At 40.8% G+C, this 23,276-nt stretch overlaps 2 protein-coding genes, 1 long non-coding RNA gene and 1 other non-coding gene across 11 annotated transcripts in view; 2 read left to right on the plus strand and 2 right to left on the minus strand.

Annotated features, from left to right (window-relative positions):
• Positions 1-330: 330 nt before the first annotated feature.
• LOC148057298 (uncharacterized) lies at positions 331-14,454 on the plus strand. 4 transcript variants are annotated; one of them, XR_015703526.1, is made up of 8 exons: positions 331-733; positions 1,780-1,892; positions 2,724-2,833; positions 3,381-3,534; positions 11,021-11,144; positions 12,678-12,814; positions 12,911-12,973; positions 14,322-14,454. It is a non-coding gene; the product is annotated as an uncharacterized LOC148057298 (long non-coding RNA). The 4 variants fall into 4 exon arrangements; XR_015703527.1 differs by lacking the exons at positions 11,021-11,144; positions 12,678-12,814; positions 12,911-12,973; positions 14,322-14,454 and adding an exon at positions 7,986-8,114 and having other exon boundaries at positions 336-733; XR_015703525.1 differs by lacking the exons at positions 11,021-11,144; positions 12,678-12,814; positions 12,911-12,973; positions 14,322-14,454 and having other exon boundaries at positions 337-733; positions 1,784-1,892; positions 3,381-3,650.
• LOC148057299 (small nucleolar RNA SNORD87) lies at positions 3,211-3,289 on the plus strand. Its single transcript, XR_015700180.1, has one exon. It is a non-coding gene; the product is annotated as a small nucleolar RNA SNORD87 (small nucleolar RNA).
• MCMDC2 (minichromosome maintenance domain containing 2) lies at positions 3,356-14,558 on the minus strand. The gene is made up of 14 exons (XM_009471650.2): positions 14,345-14,558; positions 14,120-14,250; positions 13,962-14,021; positions 13,451-13,646; positions 12,369-12,491; positions 12,082-12,189; positions 10,748-10,876; positions 9,985-10,216; positions 7,998-8,203; positions 7,521-7,687; positions 6,964-7,140; positions 6,314-6,456; positions 5,592-5,701; positions 3,356-5,084 (listed from the first exon to the last, which is right to left on the minus strand). The coding sequence occupies exons 1-14, from the start codon at positions 14,556-14,558 to the stop codon at positions 4,918-4,920; spliced, it is 2,163 nt and encodes a 720-aa protein (XP_009469925.2). The 3' UTR covers positions 3,356-4,917.
• A 3,830-nt stretch (positions 14,559-18,388) lies between these two features.
• The window catches only part of SGK3 (serum/glucocorticoid regulated kinase family member 3), a 62,523-nt gene continuing 57,635 nt past the window's right edge, over positions 18,389-23,276 (minus strand). For all 5 annotated transcript variants that reach the window (XM_087751983.1, XM_087751991.1, XM_087752012.1 and 2 more), the window contains exons 14-17: positions 23,090-23,185; positions 22,086-22,241; positions 20,889-20,978; positions 18,389-19,838 (exon numbers count right to left, since the gene is read on the minus strand). In XM_087751983.1, coding sequence (XP_087608109.1) covers positions 19,668-19,838; positions 20,889-20,978; positions 22,086-22,241; positions 23,090-23,185 — 513 coding nt within the window. In that variant the 3' untranslated portion in view covers positions 18,389-19,667. The remainder of the gene's footprint in view (positions 19,839-20,888; positions 20,979-22,085; positions 22,242-23,089; positions 23,186-23,276) is intronic.

Here is a 23,276-nt window from a genome sequence, read left to right on the forward strand (position 1 = left end):
CTTCGCTTTCCTCAGTGAAGCCGCGGCCCCATAAAGCGCCCCGTGACCGCAGACTTGCGTGCTCGCCGCCAGCTCCCCCAGAGCCCGGCCGGCAGGGCAGGCTGCTGCCCGCGCCCCGAGCCCCCCTCGGCGGCGGCACCGCACCCAGCCGCTCCGGTGCCACGCAGAAGAGCCGCTGGGGATCGGCCGCCGCCCGAAGGAAGGAAGGAGGGGCCTCCCGCCTCTCCCGCCCGGCCCCCGGCCGCAGCGCCCTCACCCCGCCTCCCTCCCACACGCTTCCCGCCGCCGCCGGCCCCGCCGCCCGCCTCAGGCCTGCGCATGCGCGGGCAGCCAGCGCCCGCCGCCGGGGCAGGCCCCGCCCTGCCGGAAAGCGCCGCCGTGCCGCGCGGACTATTTAACGGCCTGCCGCCCCCCGCTCGCTCCTTCCGCGCCCTGCGGCCCTGAGGAGGGGGGCGGGGGCCTGCCGGCGGGCGGGACGCGGGGACACGGTGGCCGGAGCCGGTAGCTGGGTGGGCCGCGAGCTCTTCCCTGCTTGCCTCCGGCACCGGAGCGGCAGCTCGGGCCGCCGGGGCTAATGCCGCTCCGCCGGGACGGGCCCTGCGGCAGCGGCCCGGCCGCCTTGCCGGGGGCGTCGGGAGCGGCCGAGCCACCCGGCCTACGACTTGGTGCCGCTGCTTCCTTGAATCAGCTCCTCAGCTCCTCAGTCCAAGCACACGCTCGTCTGAACAGTAGAGTGAGTTCTCGTTTTTTTTCAGAGGAATCAGAAATATCCCCTCCTGTTTAATGTGAGAAATCCCGTTCTGAGGGCTCAAAACAACGAGTATAACCTCAAGAATTGAAGGGGCGTATTGCTGGCACCGTTTTCTAAACGGCGTAAGCCATCACGTGAAAGATGAGCGATGGTCACGCTGTGGTAACTGTACCTTGGTTTTGGTTGCCCAGCGTAGTGGCAGTGGTCCAGCCTGGCTGCTGGAGCGGGCTAGCTGAAGCCGACGCTCAGTAGCCACGCGGGCTTTCCAGGGACCCGCGTACGTCCCGTGAGGCTAGGATGGACCTCATTAGCATGTGCTGCTCCGCTGGCGAGCCGTGGTGGCTCCTGCGAGCCATCTCTTGGTTCTTCAAGTCGTCAAAGGAATGACAGATTGGACATCCAAAAAGAGGCTTGGTTTTGCTGATAAATCATTTTCATTGGCAAATGCATGTCCTAATTCTAAAGATAAATTACCTTTTTTCTCTTTGGGGAATTTGGCCAGTGGTGTACGGCGACCCCGACGATGCCCTCTTTGGATCGCAGGCAGACCCGAGCGGGGGGCTCTGGCAGGGGCAGGACCCGGGGCTCTCGGCAGTCTCTGCGGTAACGCTCTCCTGCCGGGGCCGCAGCGCCAGAGCTGACCTTAACCAAAAGGAAAACGCGTCAGTAGGCTCCCCCGAGCGCAGCATGTGAACTGGGGTTACAGGCTGTGCCCTGCTGGGGTACTCCTCTCCCCTGCCACGGCTGTTCGTTAGGAGCAGCACAACGGCCCTGCAATCAGTCATTCTTCGTACTGGCGTGCGCTTTAGGTAATAAAATGATCACGCCTCTGTGTAACCTTGATCTCGGCTGATCCTGCCTGTACTTTTCTCCCCAGGTAGTGATAAAGCCAGCAATTAGGCTGCCCAGGGGGTTGGTATTTCTTTGACTGGCTTACTTCCCCCAAGGAAATGTTGATGCTTTCTGCTGCTGGCTCAGCAGCGGAGTTCTCTGAATCGGATATCTTTTATCTCTTTTCATTGTTGTAGGCAGCAGGTGGAGAGATGAGCTTGTTACCGGCTTTGGGAATCTCCAGTCTGGACTCTGCTACGCTGTTACCTTGCAACCAGGAAGATGTCACCTGAATTCTGGAGCTACCGAAGTAATTCCTTCTTACTGTACTTAAAAATGTTGAGGAAAGCCTCCTGAAAACTAGATTTCTGAAGCTGTTTTATGGCTTGTAAATGCTCTTACAGATGGAACAAGGAGGAATATGATTGTTTGCATGTAGGGTTAAGCGGTTGAAATTCAAAACAAAAGGTATTATGATAGCTATATAACCTAAGACATGCTCCCCAGAACAAATCAGGTGCAAGCCAAGAATCCCGAAGGAATCGGAGGGGAAAGGTTTGTAATAGTATCAGAACATTTAGCTTTTAACTGGGGAGAGAAACGAGACTTCTGCTTTGAAGGATTAGCAGATGCTAGTTGGAAGTCAGAGGCTAAAGTGAAGAACAGCGTGTTCAAATCACCATCCCTGCTGGCACTTAACCGTATCAGCCTGATGGAATATATTCCAAAGGGAAAGGTGACTATGGCAGTGGACTTTCCCTCTAGAAAGATACTTGGCATCTGGAGCTTGAATCTAACAACAGGGAGGGGCCTGTGGTTTTGTGCCCAGAGGGAGCTTTTTTCTCTTGTTCCTGGCTCTACTGAAGCCATTCTGTGCTTAACAGTTAAAAACAAGGTTCTACTTTGATGTATAGAAGTGCATCTCTTGCGACGAACTTAACAGACCCCCTTGCGTTTGATGCCTTACACCAGCCTTAGCACAGGCAGGAGACTGCTTGCTGGCCTAGTGATGACGACTTTGCCGTTTACCCAGCTGAGTTTTGTGATGAGCAATGTTGTATCTGATGTGCCAGCTAACGAGTAGGATTTTTCCCGTTTGATCTGCTACCATCGTTTCTGATTTCGCTTATTCTTTTTAAAGGCGCTATGACATCAGATGACCTTCTTTCTCCACTGTCTTTGAGGCTCGTGTACGCACATACAGCCAACAGCAGACTCCATCCAATTCTAGAAGTAGAGGTGTTTAAGAAGGTAAGTTGCTTTTTTACTGCGATGCTACAGTACTCGGGCTCCAGTAAGCTACGCTGCTAGCCGCTGAAGGCCTGTACTGGCCATGTTTGCTGCTGTCTGGAGCCATGCCGGCTTACGTCAGCCGAAGGTGCGGCCTGTTAGTCGAGGGCGCTTTTGGGCTACTGACTGACTATGCTGTTCTTTACTTGTGGGACTGCTACTGGTCTTCTAATTTTTGCTTAACACGTCACGGGAGAAGCTGGGGAGAGGTACGGATAAAAAGTTGTGCTCTTTTTGCAGATTTTTTTTTTCCTAAGGATGTATGTTCCTTAATACAGCTTTTCAAAAATCGTGGTTTATGAAGGAATTCTATTTAAGTCTATTCTAGAAGTAATTTTGCTGGCATAGTGATGAAATCTTTGCCGTTTACCCATCTGACTGTTTTTTGATGTGTATCTTGGAATCTGAAATGCCAGTAAAGTTACTAACTTTGTATAAGATTGATTAAGCATACAGAAAACTGATTAACTTATTTTGAGTTGGTTTTTGTTGTGTTTTTTTTTTTTAGCTTGAAAACAGCAACCTGAAACGTGGAGTTCTGATGCCCTCGCAAATGCTTTCACGGCCCTTCCTGCTCCTCAGAAATACTGCTTGGTTCAATAGTATGGCAGAGGAGTAGCTGTTTAGTGAAAATGTGTGAATAATCCTTGAATGGAGTTCAGGTGAGCGTGTCACTCAAGAAAGGGAGGTGGCCTTGTGGACACTCTTAGAACTTGGTATGAATATTTAAGTGTGCCAAACAAATTGAATAAAATGGAATAAAGCAAGAGCTAAAACATGTAGGAAAACTTGTGTTATCTTTTCTACATGAGAGTGTTTACAGTGTTCGTGGAGGCAGCTTTTCTGCTTATCTCCAAGGCAGTGTGTGTATGAAAAAAAAAACCGTTGGATTTCTGTTTTCAGTGCCTGTAGTTTTTTGTTGAGGCTACGTGAGCAGTAGCACCACGATCCGGCTGGATGACAGCCTGGGTAGGAGCCACACCAAGCCGTTCAGCTTGTCCAGATTTGACAGGAAGCCTACAATTTTTCTGCTGCATTTTTTTTTTTTTTTTAACATGGACTTCTTGGATGTAAAACTTGCTCAGTATTATGTCTACTGCTATATCCTTACTAGGAAGATAAAATACAGAAAAGTCCACAGTTGGAGAAACGTACTGTAGGTCAGACAGCTCATCTTCTACTACACCACTCTTTACACTTGTTTTTGCAGTGAGGTAGAGTTGAACTTGCTGAGCTGCCCACCTACCAGGTCGTCCAATAACATTTTTTTTCACTCTCCTGTCGGGTTCTGCTATCCCCTGCGGTCTGTAACGTGGAAATACTGTGGGTTTTTTCAGATTGCAAGAGCACACCAGCATCCTGGTCTAATACTATGTTGCTGTGATGTAAAACAAAGACATAGAACGTCAAGCAGTATGGCGATACTTTTATACCTTTCAGAACATGACTAATAATGTTAAAAAGTTGACTTACACTAGAAAAAGAGTTTTAATGTATTTAAAACAATTTAATGCTCATTGGGTGATACATTTGAAAAGAAGCAACAAGAAAAACTGCGGAGAGAGTTCATGTAGTTGAAATGAAACATTAGATTCTAAACCCCTGGTTTAATTGTTAGTTGTAGTCTTATTAAAAACCCTGCTTTACTCCTGTCACTAAGCGTGGATGAACAGTGGTAGCCAGGAAGAGAAGTTCCGGTTGTGACTTTATTCTGACGCCATGGCCTCCTAGGACAAAGATGTCACTCCTGCCTTCAAACAACACTGATGCCATGGCCTCCTAGGACAAAGATGTCACTCCTGCCTTCAAACAACACTGTCACAAAACTTGTAATTGAATCTTGTCAGCTATGCTTTATTCCTTAGCAAAACAGCACTGAACAGTCTTACCAAAATATTAAAAACTGTATTTCTAAGTTATTAACATTAGTTAATAACTAAACTAAAGTTAATTAGTTATTAAGTTTATTTCTAAGTATATTTCTAACTGCAGTCTCTCAAAAGGCTAAAGTGGAAGCTTCAGGCTTTACTTACAGAGTGGAGTTTTCACTCTTCGTTAGTCTTAATATGAGTTCCCGGGCCATATGCACCAATAAACTTCAGCAGTTGATGGTGACACTGCATTAGGTAACTATCTCGCTCTTGCAGGGAGTTTTCATCACTGAGGTCAAATGGAAATACAGGATTTGGTGCTATGCATAATGCAGACTTGCCTAAACAAAGAAGAAATTAAGACTTGTGCTACAAGACTTGATAAACTCTTGCCAGGGCTTTGAGGGCAAAAAAGCTGTGACAGATGACTCAGTAATGCAATCTTGTATGTTTCCATTTTTAAGCATTGCATCATAATTCTTGCCTCTGCCAAATTTGTGTGAACAAATGTGCCTGTGATGCTAGATAAACAAAAACAAAAAAAAAAACCCTCAACCCTTGTCTTCTCCCTCCCCAGGGAGGGAATCTGTCTTTAGTTGAACCTGGATCGATGTTAGCGGAGCTGCGCCTCTCATAAGCCAGCATAAAGGGTGGAGGCTTGGTGCTGGCCTGCGGCCTAATGACGTACAGCACTGAGACGCTTTGCAGGGAACTGAAAGGCAGTGGAAATTCTGGACTTTGATTTGAGAGGAACTAACTACTATTGCAGTCAATCGATATGAACTTTTTTCAAACTGCCAAAATATGAAAAAGATGTACCCAAGACTAAAGACCGTTACATTATTTACCATGTTTTAGGGTAAGAGAGGATTCAAGTAACAAGATGGCAATCAACGCATCTTCCTCGAGCGCTTTCTTTCTTAAACTTAGTTTAGTATGAGCCTTAGCCAGTGAAATCCTAAGAGACGAATATAAGCATGTCAGAAATAAAAGATATTGCAGACATGAATGCAGTATGTATTGCCCTGTTTCAAGCACTGCAGTAAATAAAAAGTTAACACTGGAGCGGGTTTTTTTCCCCCCATACTTCAGCTGTGTAAACTTCCCACAAATAGTGCAGTTATACTTGTCACTGAGAAAGTACATATTACTCTGCATTACTTTCTTGTGCTATGAAGGCAGTGGAACTCAGAATATTATCTACTGTTAATACATTTTTTGCTTGCATAGTACCAAGCTGTGATAATTTAAATCCCATTTTTGTTTTTCTAGGTAGCTTTAATAGTGATAATTGTCTCTTAAATCACTGTTTTTTTGCCGGGGGGGGGGGGGGGGGAAACCAAACACAAAACTTTTTAAACTTTAAAACTCTTTAAACTTTTTTTTTTTTGCAACTTCAATATATAAGATAAGCAGCATTCATAAATGGTAAATAAGATTCTTTACACTTGAACTTTTCAAAACTTAAAAGTCTTGTCTAGATTTTTATTTAACAAGCTCTTGAGCAGGCTAGCACAATTTCTATTTGAAACATAGATGTGTTTCCTTTACTAGGAAGAGCAGGACGTACAGAATTTTTAGTGCAGATGCTGATAATGTTGATCCATTAATAGAATCTCTTCTCACTCTGCGACTTGCAAGATAGTAGCCCTGAATGAGATTTTCTGCTTCTGAACTCAGTTCAACATGAAGATTCTTAGCAAACAAAATAAACTAGAGAGAGGGTATACATTTTAAATATTTAACTGGAAAACAAAGAATTTACATTTTTCACAGCAGTGGCATAGTAACATAGTTTGGACAATATATTCTACCAATAGTTTTTATAAAGACAACTGTCACCATTCAGCTATGCGTAAGGATAGATCTCAGTTTATTTAGAATAGAATATTAACTTTTACTGCTGATTGTAAGCTATTCTGGTCAAAATGAGGTATCGGAGATCTCATATGAATGTTAACCTAGTATTTTTTTCAGAAGCAGGACTGAACTGAATTTATTGTGCTGGCCCCCTTTTAAAGAACTGAAGCTAATTTTATCAGTGTGTGTATCAATTATTAGTTCTAGTGGGAATATGGTGGGGGGGAAAGAGTAAGAAGTGAGTATTAACAGGTTTAAAAATAAGCAGTCACAATGCGCGGAGAGAACATTGCGATTCCAGAAACAGTATGATATTCCCAAGTATAATGCATTTCTAAGTTACTGGATAGTATCTGTTACCTCCTCATAATCCTGCGTTCTGAACTGCTGTGAGACTTTGTACAGCACGGCCTCAGGATTAATGGCTTTTTTCAAGATATGATGCACAAGAGGAGAAGATAGTCGACAGGAAGGAAACTCACTGTATATCAAAAGCCCAAAAACATCTAGGAGGTTAGGTGGAATCAAACTCACATCCTAAAGAGAAGACCCAGAGAAAGAACACAATTACTTTATTTTGGCCTTTTGACTTGTAGAAACCTCACAGTTTTTTCAGTCTGAAACGTTCAATATCCATATATACTGAGTCCTGCAAGATTATCTAATGAATTACCTACAATATATGCAGTAAAATTTTGTTTCAATAGTAGTTGTCAAAAGCTATTCTGAATAATATAAATGATAGCTGCTTCTCGGAAAGCTAGCTCATTTTAGAAGATACTTGATTTAAAGTCACTGAAGTTGTGACTTTTTGGAAATACTAACAAATTTGATTGTTTTCATTATAAGTTGAAATAACCGTAAACACAACTAACTGCTGTAGTACAGTTACTGTCATAACAAGGCATGTGCTTTACCATCTGCCCAATTAAAAAGTTATCCTTTTGCGTATGTTTCTTTGTGGAAGCATCCACATCTACAAAAGACCAAAAACTGGTCTGAACTGAAATAGTAACTTGTTGGTCAGCCTCTTCTCCATACTTCTTCCCAGGAATGAACACTGTTGTCGTTCTGCTCTCCAGCACTAGGACAGGACAAAATACATCAGTTACGTTTTTGATGTAGTTTAACTATAAATTCTAGTCCCACAGGCACTGTCTGAAACCAGTCACGATTATGTATTTCACTGAATCGTCACAATCAGTGGATCTCTGTAGCAAATGTAAGCTAATAGGACCTTGGCTTTTTTGTCCTTGTTTTGGACACAGACTGGTGACAAATAGCTTATCGATTTTCCCAGCATTTGAGGGCCATAAGCTGGGGAACGAAGCTCGCCACAAATCTGCATGTTTGTTTTGTTGTGTCCCCTCATTCGTTAGTAGGTGTGAGATTACCGGACTGTAGAAGTTCAAGTTTGTCCTTTTTATATGAAGATAAGTCTCCTATGTAACAGATACCACCCTTAGCCAGCGCAGCACTGCAGGCGTGAATACTAGCACTTCCAGTTCCGTGTTTATCTTTGGACACAGAAGGAAAAATTTCACTAGAAGGTGGGTGTCGTATGCCACGAGGCAGAAGACATATGCTGTAATTCAGAAGCCTAGAGGATTAAATATTTCTGTTAGTCACAAATTGTTATTGTTCAGTTTTAAAAAACTTGAACAACTTAATACTACACTTAATACTTTATAATGGTATTTATATATATTAAGACTCACTTAGAAACAACAACAACCACCACCCTTAACATAAAAACAGCGTCAAAATTAAATGTTTAAAGTAACTTTGAATACAAAGGTAGACGTCCAGGCTTTCTCACCAACAGCTGCCAACAGGACAAAAATTTCTTATGGATATAACATATGAGACAAATCATGGTTTGCAATAGAAGTAATTCCTAGGGAGTCAAAAAGAAGTCTCATAATTTAACCCCACGTTGTTAACTCCTGTTCCTATTCTAGAGAAACTTTTCCAGTGATTTAAAAGGGTAGAGGATTAGGAATCCTGGCCATCTGGGAAAAATGAAAAAGCTGGGAACACACAAGCTCTGCCTGCCTGGGTTACTGCCCCCCACCCCAATTCTTTTTGAGAAAGCAGGTATAGAATTTCTTTTTCATCCCCTGCACTCCGTTCCTTGGCACAAAGAGGTTGCAAATTGTCTGTCTGGTTCCACAATCCAAGGCTCCTAATGATTTTAAGGTGTCAGAGCATGATTTATCCTATTATTATTACTAACTTGGAGAAAATTATTAATTAAAATTAATAAGTATTCATAAATAGGCTATCATACCAATATAAATATGATGTAGAAATGCCTATTTTGACAGGCTACCGACAATAAAATACTATGTGCACATACAAAACAGTACAAATGACAGTACTGATCAAGATTCACAGTGTGCAACTGTTTTAATATTAACCAGATGTTTTAATTCTCAAAACACTCTGAGCTCCTATGATTTCTCTTATGACATCTTACTCTTAACCTGAGAAAGAAAGCCTGCAACCCACTTTTTATTCAAATTTGAACTCATTTCTACAGCTAAATTTTAAAATGGTTAAGAAAGTTTTTTTTGTTCCACAACAAAAAATACTAATGAATTTGTTAAACTCTCAAATGAAAATAAAATTCATGCCACTTTCAAAGGTCTTTGTCAAAAATAAAAACGAAGCCCTGTTTTGAGTTGGGGAAGGAGAAAGTAATTTTGTTTAAATTAATATAAATTTAAAGGTGAGCATATTGTACTTTTCTGCAGTGTATGTGAAATTATGTGAACAGTTTACAGTTGTGCGAAGGGGTAAATACATAAAATGCATAAATACAGGAAAACATTTTGTTAAAGGCAACAACAGCTGGATTTATGACCTACGTGTAAAGACGTACGTGAGTTTTGATACCTTATCAGTATAGTTTTTATCAAAAAGAGTGATAAAAATGAAAGTATCTATTTACACACTGCTTATGAACTGAAAATGCTGATACCTGGGAAGCGGTGATGAAAAGGCTTAAAGTGACACAAGATTTGAAAGCAGAGCCCTTTGCTTTCATCATTACCAGCTTCTGGGACCGGCTTCAGTTTTCATTTTAGAAGAATGTATTATTTGAGCTCTGCTAAACAGTGCTAGTGTTAAAATCTCGTTGAGATCATTATGAGACTGTTAAGTGGTTTTATTACTCGTGAAGTTCTGATCTAGATTTATCACTTGAAATAAAGAAAAATGTCCCAGGGATAAAAATGGGGTATTTTTACTGAGTTGGAGCCCTGTATATTCTTTTAAAATATAGTCTCTTTAGCCTTTCATGGAAGACCGATCCTATTATCTTTAAAAATACTCATGTTTTTAATTCTAATTTAGGTTAAAAATAAGGGATCTCTTTACCTATCAATTACTAGCGTGTCACTTGTCACAATCAACAGATCCAGATAATCTGCGTTTTCTTTTTCACATGTCTGTACTAGACTCAGCAATATTGCGAGTTTAAGAGTATTGTAAGTGCCTGGTGGAACAACTTGAGAAGCAAAGTTACTGGCAAGGATGGCAGTAAACCTCCAGCATGAACTTGAAGTCAGGGAGAGCAGATACTTAAAATTGTCACTGACAAAAGAAGGACCTAATGAAAACAAAGTACAGGTTAACAAACACTTCATAAGAGCGCTATGCAGATATATTAGAACAAATCACCGTTCCAGTCTTGATACAAAACTTACAAAGAACAAGTATGTTTACTCAAATTCAGAATTTAAACATCTGACACTATTAATTTTACTACGAAAAAGGTAGCAGACATGATCTGCTAAAACTGGCGGACTAAGAAAGGAATAACAAACTAATAACAAACTACTAACAAACTAAAATATCTTAATGTATGATTTCAAAGTACCTTCCAATGGATAGGAGAAGTTGGAAAGAGAAGTTGAAGAACTGCAGTAAATAATTACGTAGTTTCCCAACGCATGGAAACTGGGCAAAAGAAGATATTCTCAAATAACCGTAAGCACACATTTCAGACTGTAAGAGGAAAGTCCCAGAGTGGTTTTGTAATCCGGACCTCTAGATAACAGAAGACTGTACCAATTCTCAAGATTTTGTTCTAGAATGTTTTTCCAACTTTTTTAGTCAATTTTTAATGGAACTTTCTTACCATTTGATTTACAGAGCTGTACACTATTGACTTCTATACATGCTGTACTTTGTAAGCCATTTTGTACACAAGCTGGAATTCCTATAATCTTGTAGTGGTTTCCCATTTTCATTTTATTGGCCAGTTCGTCTAGAAATTAAAAAAAAAAGGGGGGGGGGGCAGGGGGGAGGAGAACCTGCAGATGTGTTTTAGGGCATAAAAACAGGTCTAAAGACATGGTCAGAAAACTTTTCTTCACATTCTGAACAGTTTGATTTTATGATTTAATTGCAGAAAACAACAGTTGGATGCAAGAGGTAAGGAAGGCACACTGGGTGAGGAAAAGGAGATTCCTGATAAAGAAAATGGATGATCCATTTAGTTCTGCACTGAGAAGAAAATGGACAGTTGTTTGCAAGTATGCATTCCTACTCTGAAACTTGTGGTTACGCCATTATCACTTACTGTCCTATAAAATGTTGGAGGAAAAAAAAAAAAAAAAAAAACACACAATAAAAAGGCGATCCAAACTAAACGGGTTTCAAATAGCTTTGGGAACATTTGTATTTCTGTGCATTTAAAAAAAAAATCACATTTATTTTTTGGAAATGAGAGTTAGGTCCAATCAAACACGAATCTCAGCTGTTGAGACCCTGTCTAACCTCATTGATCACTGAAGCCAGTGGAAATTAATGCATGCATGACTGGCAGTATCTCACCCATAGATTCTGTTTTATAACCATACATGCATAGCGTCAGTTTTTAAGTGTTTCTCATGATCCTGGAGCTATTTAGTTTTCAAGAAATTAACCATATAATTCCGTAGACTTTGAATGGCACTTTTTTTTTTTTTTTAAGAGAATTAATGGAATTATGTTGGTGAGTTGTGATCTTAGTTGGATATTCACATTAGAAATCATTTAATGTTTGCAGCGGAAGGTAGTAGTAGTAGAAGCCAAAAATCCTGATGGAATGCAGAAAACAGCTAGATTGAGGAAGGATGTTAAAAATGCATGAAGTTACAAAACAGTGTGACCAAAGGAAGTAGAAAGGAAGAAAAAACAAGCTACAGTAAGAATGCAATACTGCAGAGCTGGCCAGGGGATTTTATTTAAATGAAGGTATAAAAATGAATGCAACAGTTTTGTCGTGTGCACTCTTAAATCACCTGTGTATACTGTTTAATCACCTAGCTAATTTTATGTATTTTACCCCCCTAATTTTATGAAAGAACTGCAATATAAATTAGGACTTTCACCATTTTATCCAGAGAAATGGACCTATAAGGAAAATGCAAGGGATTATTACAGTTCAATTCTAAAACATTTTTGACAAAACTCCAAAATTCAGCTTACCTCTCAAGAAAACTGTAAATGTCTGAATCCTAAAATGTGATTTATCACTGGAATATCCTTTCAAAGCATTAAGAACTTTTGCATCAATCATTTCAACTATTTGTTTATCTTTCAAAATAAAGGCAAAGAAAAGGTTAGTTCTCTTGAAAACAATACAGCTTTTTTTTTTTCTTTCTCTAAATGGCTGGTGCATTTGGGGGCTTTTTGCACTTAACCATTTTGTTTACTTATTGTGTAACAGAAGTAGGAAAGTAATAGAACTAAAAATAAAACTACATAAATCCTACCACCAAGTACTCTAAATTTCATGTCCTCCCGCAGTGGCGAAGCACACAAACTACACACAAAATCATTCCTCACTGTGGCAGATTCGGTGGCTCCAGGCAGATGCACCCTTATGTACCTAAAGCCTAAAAAAAAAAAAAATTACCAAAAATTTAAAACGAGGACATGGCTTTCATTTCAAATTTCCCATTAAGAATAGAAGTGATTAGTATATTGGACAGTGAAATTCCAGATTTGTCACGTGTTTCTTCAGATGGGCATACGTTCATATACTATGCTTCCACTAAAATGATCTGTATAATCTATTACAGGTTGTCCACAAGATGTCAGAATTTCCCATTGCCCATTCCCAAGTAGAACAGCTTGGCCACTGAGCCGCAGGGAGCAAGCGACTGCCACTTCTGCTTTGCGTGGAAATGACACGGGATATGGATATTCATTATTAGAGGTGCGTGCCCTCATAAAGACGTCATTATGATGTATTCTGCAGTCTCCTAACTTTGGGATTTGCTTCTCTCTTCTGATTTTATGGTCTCTGTTACAGGAAGAAGCAAACAAAACAGCCTTAGAAGTACTTCAGCCCTAATCCTGCAACAGTACAAGCAAGGTGATATTACTCAAAGAAGTAGTTCCACAGAAGTCAGATACTCATTAAAGCAAACTTGTTCTATGCTAGAATCTTTTGCCCGTCACTTAAGCATATTTTTCTGGGGCATTTTTTTTTTTATAAACACAGCTTCCAAGGGAAAAAAAAAAGTATTCTACTAGTTTAGCGTTTTTTCTTTCAGATAATTTATTAAATTATATTGGCGACATATCTTTTCTCATATAAACTATCTTCAACATGAGGAAAATGGGATTGCTGGCATAGCTATGCTTCCAAAACATTTAATAATGCTGAGCAACCCCTGCAAGGTCCACTGCTTTCAATTAGTAAAAATCATGCTGTGCTCATTACAAAAATGTTTGCATAATAAGACTGCATAGAGAAATGCCTTTTTCATGCTAGGTTTTTAATCTCTGTTAAGTTATGAAAATTATTAAATAGCTTTTGAAACAGTACTGATTTTTTTTTTTTTACTACCTTCAGAAAATGGACAGGTTTCCTCAGTACAAAGAAATCTTGCTCCTTGTGTATATTTTGTTACAGTTCCCATTGCAATCACTATTCCTTCAGACATATAAAATCTTTGAGATGTGTAATTAAAGGGAAACGCAGAAAGACTCAGAACATAACTTGGTAAAGGTGGCAAATGTGTTGGTTTCAGCAGTATACTAATCTAACAAGAGACACAATTACATTAATACCGTAAAAATATTTTTTTATTTAAAACTGCTTTACTTAGATAATACATAGCTATTAGAAAAAAATTTCAGAAACACATAAAGTGTAAGAGTAATTAGGTTTCATATTAATTATCTCAAAATTTTTGCAATATGGTTGGGTGAGACTTCCAGCTATTTTTAATTACAAATACTACTACAACCAAAGGGAAAATGAAAACTGAAAAGTTAATTCAAAAATTATATTTGTTAATACTTCACCATAGTTAAAAGATTTAAGATCTAAATGGAGGAAAACAATGCAGACTCACCTGGGCCTCTGTCTGCAGTTGTTCAATTAATGATAATGTCTTAATAGCTATGAAACATACCTGTGATATTGAAAAATAACTTCATTTTAGAAAGGAAAACCTAGTTAAAATACAGAAGATGTACTTTTGTCTACTCTTGTCTATAAATACATACTTACTGACTGAAAAATCTGTGCAGCTTGTATGGGATTATGAAGAATGTAATTTCCAAGAGTTGCATCTAATTCAGCAATGTCAGAAGGATTTATTGAAATAATGAAACGATAAACAGCGTAACTTTGTTTTGAGTCTGTAGGAGCAAAAAGTATCTTAAATATTACACAAATCTCTTACTTTTTTTTTTACGTATCAATTTAACAGACTGTCTATTGAGTGAGTAGTACCATTATATTTTTTGCAATCGTGCACGAATTTCTGAAGGCCACCACTTCTGTCAAGGTAAACAAGGGCAATTTCCCTCATTTTCTGTATTTCACGATGCATCTTCCAAGAAAGCTCTTCGCACTCTTTATCAAAATGTTGGAATAAACTGTGAAGAAATGACTTTAGAACTGGCTGTGCTACAATAATAATAAAGGTATATATTAACAAAGCCATACAAAATTAAAATAGTCTCTTTTTCAAACTATGCAATTCTTTAAGGATTTTTAAAATTCAGTGGAAAGTTCTTTCCGATGGCTGAAGCATACTACGTTCCCAAAGTAAAATTCCTGAAGAATACTCTCTAGTGTTTTCTTTTCTCAATGAATTATTTCACTGTGCAATTCCCTAACCCATGAAATTAAAGCTTGCATTTAATTTAACCTCCCCTATATATTTTATAATCAGCCTATTAAAAGTAAGACTTAAGTACCTCCCTTATCTGAGAATTCTGTCATAGCTGCTACAAGTGTGAAACTGGGCAACATTTTTTCCCTTTTCTAAATCTGACTTTCCTACTCTGCTGTCACCTCCTGTAGCACCCACTTAAGGTGTTGATCTTGCAAACACTTATTTCCATCCACGTACACAGAAGATCAGTTCTGATTCCTATAGACAAAACTTGCACAACGATTTTGGTTTCGAGGCTGACCATGCTCTTCAGCGCTGTTTTCACTGTGTATTATCCACATATCTGCATGTTGTGGTTTTTTTTTTTTTTTTTAAGTAGAATCTCGTACCATGAAGCACTTATTTCCTGAATTTAGAGGGAGAATTACTAAGGGCAAAATATAGTATTTGTATATCTGTTTTACTGTCTTACAGATTTTCTTCTACAAAGTGTCCTTTCTCCTCTCTGCAGATGACCAACATGAAATGCCACTTAGATCTTCAAAAACAGATTAAGCTACCTAGTAAAGGACAAGACACAGAATTATTGGGCTGATGAGGAAGCAAAGCTCATAGCATATGAAAGATCCCCTGTAGGAGTTCACAGAACTGGCTTTGGGAGGACAAACAGATCAACACCCGAGGGAGGAGTGACTGGATACCAGTGCCACACTTGTGCGGCAGCAGCGTATATAAACCCTGGCGTCTGAGAATTGTACGCTGTGGGCTGGTAGATGTGTTTAGTGCCTGAAGTATCAAATTTTGAGCACAAGTTAAAAGAGAATTTATAGCAGGGATTTTTTTTTTCCAGTTTCTGTAGGATTAGTCTCACACGATTATTGCTCCATCCCTTGAAATCTTCAGCAAGAAGGGATTAAAGAAACACACACACGGATCCACCATATCTCCCTGGGCCCTTGTGTTCCCTAGACTAGAAGGACAACAAACATGACGAGGAAGGACTAAGCTATGGCCTGGGTCATTGTGCACGAAACACTGCCATTGCCTAAGCTTGGAAAAATAAAACCTGACCAGTCCCACTGGCGGGGAGACCATGTCCATCAGTGCCCCACAGCCAGCTAACCCCACTCGGCTGCGCTCCGGCATCTGGCACGCCGCGGTACCCAGCATCGCCCTCCTGGCTTCCAGCTCCTGCCATCAGCACCCCCGCCTCACAAACCTCACCGGCGCCCTCCCCAAAATATTCTCCAGGCTCCCTATGCCCCCCTCTTCAGCACTGCTGTGTCGGCAGCAATGGGCGCTGAGGGCGACCAGGCTGCCCGCACCACAGCGGGGAGAGCGGCCATGCCGCCTTCTCCCCAGGAGGGCGCCGGTGCGCCCGCAGGCGCGGTCAGCGGGACCACGTACGGGGCGGTACCGCCGGGACCGACAGCCGCAGGACGGGGCGGTACCGCCGGGACCGACAGCCGCAGGACGGGGCGGTACCGCCGGGACCGACAGCCGCAGGACGGGGCGGCCGGGTCGGCTCCCTCGCCCCCTCAGCCGGCAGCTCGGCGGCCTCGGGGGCAGCCGGCGGCAGCGCGCGGCCGAGGCGGGAAAGGCGCCGCGGCTCCCCCCGCCCCCGCGGGCTCCGCCTCTCCGGGCCGCCGCTGCCGAGCCCCTGCAGGGCAGCGCCCGCCTTGAGAACGACGCCCTCGGCGCCTTAGCGAAGGCGAAACCCAAGCCGGGCGTTACCCAGCGCTGCACAAGCGCAGCAGCCGCCGCCTCTGCTGGATGACTCTGCCCCGTTCAGCACGCAGCTACTGTGGGGCGCGCTGCCTTGGGTTTACTGTGGCCACAGTCCTAGGCGGGTCACTAGAAAAGGGTCACACACTGACAGTGTAGCAAGCACTAAAAGACAGCTTATTTGTAAAACCATTTTCTCTCTTTCATTCATAAATATTGCATATTTACCTGCTGCCTTTGGCATGCCAGCCATCTACAAACTTACCTCCCAGGACAGCACCTCTAAGCTCTCTTCTTCTGTTGTATTTCAGTGCATATTTTTACAACCGCCATGCATTTCAGTCAGTCCGTCTTGTTTCTCTCTCTCCTCCCAGGGGAAGCCTGGGGAGCACGAAGGCGGCACCCTTCCTTTGCTTCCACCGCACCAGGGGAGAAGGCCTGCTCCTCGCAGCCTTCAGCTGCCCCGCTCCGGAAGGGGAGGAACCATCCCCTTTTGCTACTGACAGGGAAAAACCCCCTGCATTAGTCACAAAAAGACAAATTTTACCTCCCTTTATTACATATCTGCCAAAATGGGGAGCAGCACGGTGGTTCCCGTGTAGGTTCTTCGACGATCTCCTCTCTAGGCTTTACCATTACCAGTGCCCCAGGTGCCACTTTCCAGCTCAGCATGGGTGAAGGGGCTGCTGCACTCTGAAGCCAGCATCTCGCTTTGAAAACCAGCGCCCTGAAACGGAGATGCAGAACGAGAGCACTAGAGACAGAAGTATCGTGAGGCTTTACTGCCTGATGTTGCACACAGAGTGGGTTACCTTCAGAAGTCCTGACCCGACCGAGGCATTTCACAATATAAACTTCTAGCAGAAGAAACAAAGTGAGCTTACGTATTGCAAGTGGTATGTTTAACACATTCACACTTCGCCAAAAACGCAGAGCCTGCTGAAGGAAAAAGCTTAGTAAGCAATTAAGCTGATCTCCTAGAAATAACTTCAACGACCACTGCCATCTTTTAATAAAAAAAAAAAGAAACCCCAAATTTATGACAAAAAAAAAAAAGAAAAAACCCCTCACCCAGTCCAGCAGCTAGGTATAGACATCTTGGAAATATAAGACGAAGAAACTAAAAGGGGTGCTAGCTCCCACAGCAACAGCTTCTGAAGTATTCCCTCTCCTTCCCATCTCTCTACGGTACTGCACTTCCTTGCTGGGAGAAGCAGAAAGCGGCTACAGCATCTGCTTCCTTGCCATAAAGAGAAGGCAGTTACAGTAGCCCACAATCGTTCCACGAGTATTGAGAGTAAAAACTCAGTATGAGAATGGATACTTTCCTTACAATCAATTTCTGCTTTCCAGTCCATCAGAAAGACATGTTTAAAGAAAAAAGGGAAGGGGGGGGGGGGGGGGGGGGGAAGGATAAGGCTGTTGCTTCCAAATGATTTTAAGTGCAAGAACAGGATTCACGTAGTTGTTGGTTGTCCTGAACAGCTGCATAGCTATTTCCAAAGAGCGGCACTATGGAAAAGGAGCGCCAAGCCACCAGCCGCTCCCCCAAACGATACAGTTCCCTCCTCCCTTCCATGTCAATGTCAATTCTTCTTTTACCCAGCCGCTCCTTCCAACAGCTCACGTAGCAACTGCTCAGCATCGCTTAAGCACTATGCAGGAGACAGTGCTATAGGAGATACTCCTTGACATAAGCAAGGAATTCTGTTTTAGTTCCCACTTGTCTAATGTTTCACTGTTGACACAACATTAATTTCAAAAGAATTATGATTTGATATACTCGTTTCCCCAATATTCTCAATTTTTAACTGATCTTGATGCAATACAGATAGCATTTCTCTTAGCTAGTTCTCATTTTGTCAAAAATTAGATGATTTAGATATTGAAATTATCTAACATTTAACTCTGGCTACTCATCAGTGTCTTACTGGACTTCTCTCAAATCAAGGCATTTAATTGAATGTATTTATGAACAAAAAACACAGAACATTTTTGAAGTAACAGACAAAAATAAGTTGTTATTTACAAGTAATATATATAACAATACTACTACCATGATAGGCCTTTATACACTGTAACTGCAGTCAATTTTTGCATTGCTTAAAAAAATTTCCTTAAACAGAAATTGTTCAGAATTATCAGTTTGTCCATACATGTGTATGTTATGAGAAATACAATAGCTTTTCACATTTTTAAAATTATCAGCATAATTTACATTTTTTCCCCTAATATCAAGTGAAGATTTAAAAATGGTGCAAACTGGAACACAAAGACAAGTAGCTATGAACACTGAAATACAATCAATTTGGAACATATTAGTGTTTCAAACTATAAATATGTGAGAAAAAAAATCCCTAATATTTGGCATGATCCCCTCACCGCCCACCCCCAAAAGGTCAAAGCAAGACAGCCTTTTAAAGTAACAGTGATTATTGCATATTTTATCTTTGGAAAAGCAGAGTTTTAACCAAAAATATTTTTAATGTAGTTGAAATATAGACATATTTACCTCAAGGAGGAAAGAAAAGCAGAACACACGATCAGTAATGTTATCAGATCAAGCCAGTTAATTTGTTCCATCCTTGCTTTGAGCAATCCCCCATACCTCAGATAATCCACTTGAGTGAATGGGTACTTCAGCAAGCGCAAGAGCAACAATCCAGTTTTATATCACCAACTTTTCATTCTGTTGAAGTCCTTTAAGAATCCCCTCATTTAAGTGCTGACAGGTAAATGAACATATATTTCAAACTGATAGAACAGGGAAAACATTTACCTTTTTTAAACCAGGATATACAAAAGACAATTTGCATAGTTACAGTTCAAGCACAAAGTCACTGTAAATAGGTACAAAAGCATTTATAAATTTACTAAATTTGCTGCTGTTTGTGCCAGCCAAATCTTAGACAGGTATGAATGTAAACTTGAAGGGATTGAGAACAGTCAGTGTTTTTGCTTAAAAAATATGTAGAGAACGCTTTTTAAAGGTTTTAAAAAATATTTTCTGCAGCAGGAACAAACAATTCAAACCCCAAAGAAAGCCATCCACAATGCCCAAATTCCTCCTATACAGCAGAGAAAGTTTGTTCATAGGTTTCAAACCTACATACAAAACGAGGCACTAGTTACACTATTTGGGATGTGTCCATAAACCCTAACATTTCAGTTCACCCCAAGACTTCCAAAACACTGTTGGCTTCTAACTTCCTAGGAAAACATATCATCAGAAGGTGGTGCATAAGAAAATCCAACAAAGGCATCATCTGCCTCTAGGACACTGGCATTAACAACGTTGTAATCTGAAGAAACGCAAACTGAGTATGGGACCATTTCTTCTGTAAACACTGCATCAAAATTCCCAATATCATCTGGTCCAACCTAGAAAACAGAAAGATCTATCAGTTGTCATATTAATGCTGTGTTTTAAACTTGTGCTTGTCCTTTAGGTTTCAAATTTAACTCCTGAGGCTATCTACTTTATGTCGTTCTTCCCTATTTTAAGTACTGTAAATTTAAGGAAGCACACCACAGCATCCCTGAGAAGTTATTAAAAGCCTGCTTGTTTCTTTTAGGCTGGAGTTTGGGCCAAAGCCTACATACCTTTATGAACTAATAAACCTAAGAAATATGAAGAAATGTCTCTTTCTTAAGTGACTGTTAGGGAAATGCAAAAACTAACTCCCCCCCCCCCCCAATCAAAACAACCCCAAAAATGAAAACCCACCAAAAAAAAAACCAAACAAAAAACGCAAACCACACCAAATTATCTTTCTCCCCTTTCCATCAATAATACTTTAAGTGTTAAATTCTAGCAATGGTACTGTTATGATACATGAGCTTCCCAGTAAGACACCTAAGAACTAGAGCATAGTAATATTTAGTCACAGTGAGAAGAGACAAGGCAGCTTAGGCTTCTTCACCACACAGACAGAGAGTCAACGAAAGGTGATGCTCTGATGTGACTTCAGGAAGGACTTCCTCCCCACCCTCCCTGAGTTTCTGGACAAGCAGTCACAGACTGACACAGTTTAAACTAACGGGAGGATAAAGAAAAGCTGCAACTAAGGCTTAATAACTACAAAAAAAGCAGGAAATCAGTCTTTTGGAAAGTCTTCAAGTGAACAGCCTATCTGTATTTTCTTCTTTGGTCTTCAGACCCCACAAAAATTGACAGTACTTTGACAGGAATGAGCAGAGGAAACAGTGATACGTCAAACTGAGTTTTAAGTAAAAAAAAAAACAAAACCAAACAAAAAAAACCCAAACAAAAAACCAAAAAAACCCCCACAGTATCACTGCTCAAAAGGCCAGTCAGCACTGGGGGGGTCCCATTCTTCACCATTCTGAAACAAACATTCTTTGCAAACAGATGAGCCCTCAAAAGCAGAAGTTTGGCAGGTATGAACTAAACCAGCGCCAGGCACCTACCACATTAGGATTAAATGGTGGTGGAATCTTCTTCTGAAGAAGATCAGTCCAGCTGAGAGATTCAAAGAACGGGTGCTTTTGAATTTCGAGCTGCAGTAAGGAATAAAGATTTTAGATATTTCAGAAATCCATCCTGTGCACCACAGTAAATGCTTCAGACTGCATGCACATAAGGAAGTCATAGAAGTCCTTCATCAGCTTATTTATTCACAGTTTACTTTGCAATAAAAGCTATAGTTGGTAAAAACAGCAATTAAAATTTGTTAGGCTGCCTCTACAAATTGGTTTCCTTTTAAGATCATATTTTCCGCTTTTAAGCCTTAAAATCAACTACCTTGAAGTCTGCCACAGAGCAAGAGTGTTTTCTGTTAGTACCTCTGCTCCTGCCTTAAAGTTTTGTTAGTTTTTGTAAAGCAGGTCATAGTCTGACAAGCAGCTGCTTCAACAACTCTGCAATATGCTTACTAGTTATGAAGCAGCAAACAGCTACGCTAAATGCTTCCATCCTTTTGTCTTGCTCCACGCTGTGAAAATACGATGTCACAGTCTAAATGCTCTGTTACAAGGTCAACAGACTACCTAACGTTAAGGCTGCAAACAGAAGACTACGAAGATCTCACAATGGATGGAAGAATTCCTTTTAGATCATTCCTCATCGCACTGTTCTGAAGACATCTATACCTTCTTACATCAGCTTCTTGCAAACAAAGTTTTTGTTGTTACACTGGGAAAACATTTGCCATGATTTTAAGGCTAAAAAAAAGAGCTGCCGTTTGCATGGTACTAGTGTTCCTCTTTATCTGAAGACTGTTTTTCATGTAGTTAGTTAAACTGACATGACCAGAAAATGGCCTTTTCTTTTGATTATTTCCCAGTTTCACTATGAACAGTGAAACCTACCTTCTTAGTACACCTTAGTGACTACTACACCAGGAATTGCATTTCCTTTGATGGCACGTACAGCAGCAACCAAGCTCAAAATATTTATATCCCACAACAATCATCTCTTTCCTATCCCCAACAGCTTTCAGGGATTGACCACACTGGTGTCTTTAATGAAGAAATAAAAAGGAAGAAAACAAAGACAGACATAACAGAGCAATCTCTGTCTCCAACTGTTGAAGCTGTGCTGTGCACATAAATTTGGTGATGTCCCTTTAAATGAAGTACAGCTTGATAAATTAGGACATTACATACAAAGTCTTCCCTTGCTCCAAGCCTGCTTTGCCGATCTTTCTCCAAAAGTTCTTCCAGAATAGACCAAGCTGTAAGACTGATTCCTGGGCGCAAAACTAGAGGTTTATGAAGAATATTCTCATACATCTCAGCAACATCACGGCAGTAAAAAGGAGGCTAAAAAAAAAAAAGTTATACATGAATTTGAAGCCCCATGCGACATTTTCTTTCACGTGTACGGACCAGTAAATAATTTTATAAGAAATACAAACTGCTAGCAGTGAAGAAGAAATCTACCTTTTCTTATGCACTGCTAACTTCTAATTGTCATCACCATTGCCAGATCTTTACACTTGAGAGCTTCCCCACCCAACTCTGCTGCTCCTAACATGTTCTCACAATCGTAAGTAGCCACAGATGCCATCCAGCTTCAAAGCCCCCATTGAACTTGCCTGAAAAGAACATGAGAGTGGAAAAACAAATCTGTCTCCCTATTTAAGGTCCTATGGGAAGAGATAAAACTCAAGAAAACTAACAGAACAGATTGTTACTGGAGTGATGACATATGAGTAGAAGCAGCATAGTAACACTTTTTGTTTTAATGCTGCATCAAGCAGTGGAAAAGCTAGGAGAAATTCTGGGAGACCTAAGTAAAATAAAGTCTTTTAATTTTATTTATTCCAGTATTTGGCAAGATTTCACTTATAAGCTGGGAGTTTTTATTGGATATTATCACTGTTGAATCGGTTAACTCTCACATTCCCTCAAAGTGATGACTACTTGTCTTCATTGATGTCCAGCAGTTCACTGGAAAGCAAAATCTTAGACATCAAGAGGCAACGCAAAATCCAAAAGAGAAAAAACAGGTGCTATGTTAAGTATAAGACAAACTGTTCATCCATTTAAGTTGAGTATTTCAATATTTTGCAAAAGTTAGCATCTTTAACAACACTCCAGGGTTACATCACGTAAAGGGGGAGGAGCAGGGGAAGCAACCCCTGTCCCCCCACATATTAAGTACGTACCAGCCCATAAAGCATTTCATAAAGAACTGCACCAAGGCACCACCAGTCTACTGTGTTGTCATAGGGCTGCTTTTTAATGACTTCTGGTGCAAGATACTAAAATTAAAAAAAAAAAAAAAAAAGTATTTTAGAGCATTAGGCTAGCAAGAATAAAACCTAGGTTTTAGTCACATCACAATAAACACCT

This window comes from Nipponia nippon, unplaced genomic scaffold, assembly GCF_047370975.1.
Source record: "Nipponia nippon isolate SJK-2023a ecotype South Korea unplaced genomic scaffold, ASM4737097v1 scaffold_1, whole genome shotgun sequence".
Classification (NCBI taxonomy): Eukaryota; Metazoa; Chordata; class Aves; order Pelecaniformes; family Threskiornithidae; genus Nipponia; species Nipponia nippon.

Bases quoted from the DNA above. Each gene is read 5' to 3' on its own strand.
- MCMDC2 (XM_009471650.2), bottom strand. From the start codon at position 14,558: ATGGCTTTGTTAATATATACCTTTATTATTATTGTAGCACAGCCAGTT. The intron at 14,022-14,119 runs GTAAGTATGTAT...TCAATATCACAG, and splicing joins CTGCACAGATTTTTCAGTCA to GTATGTTTCATAGCTATTAA. The intron at 7,688-7,997 runs GTAATCTCACAC...GTCCTGTCCTAG, and splicing joins ACTTGAACTTCTACAGTCCG to TGCTGGAGAGCAGAACGACA.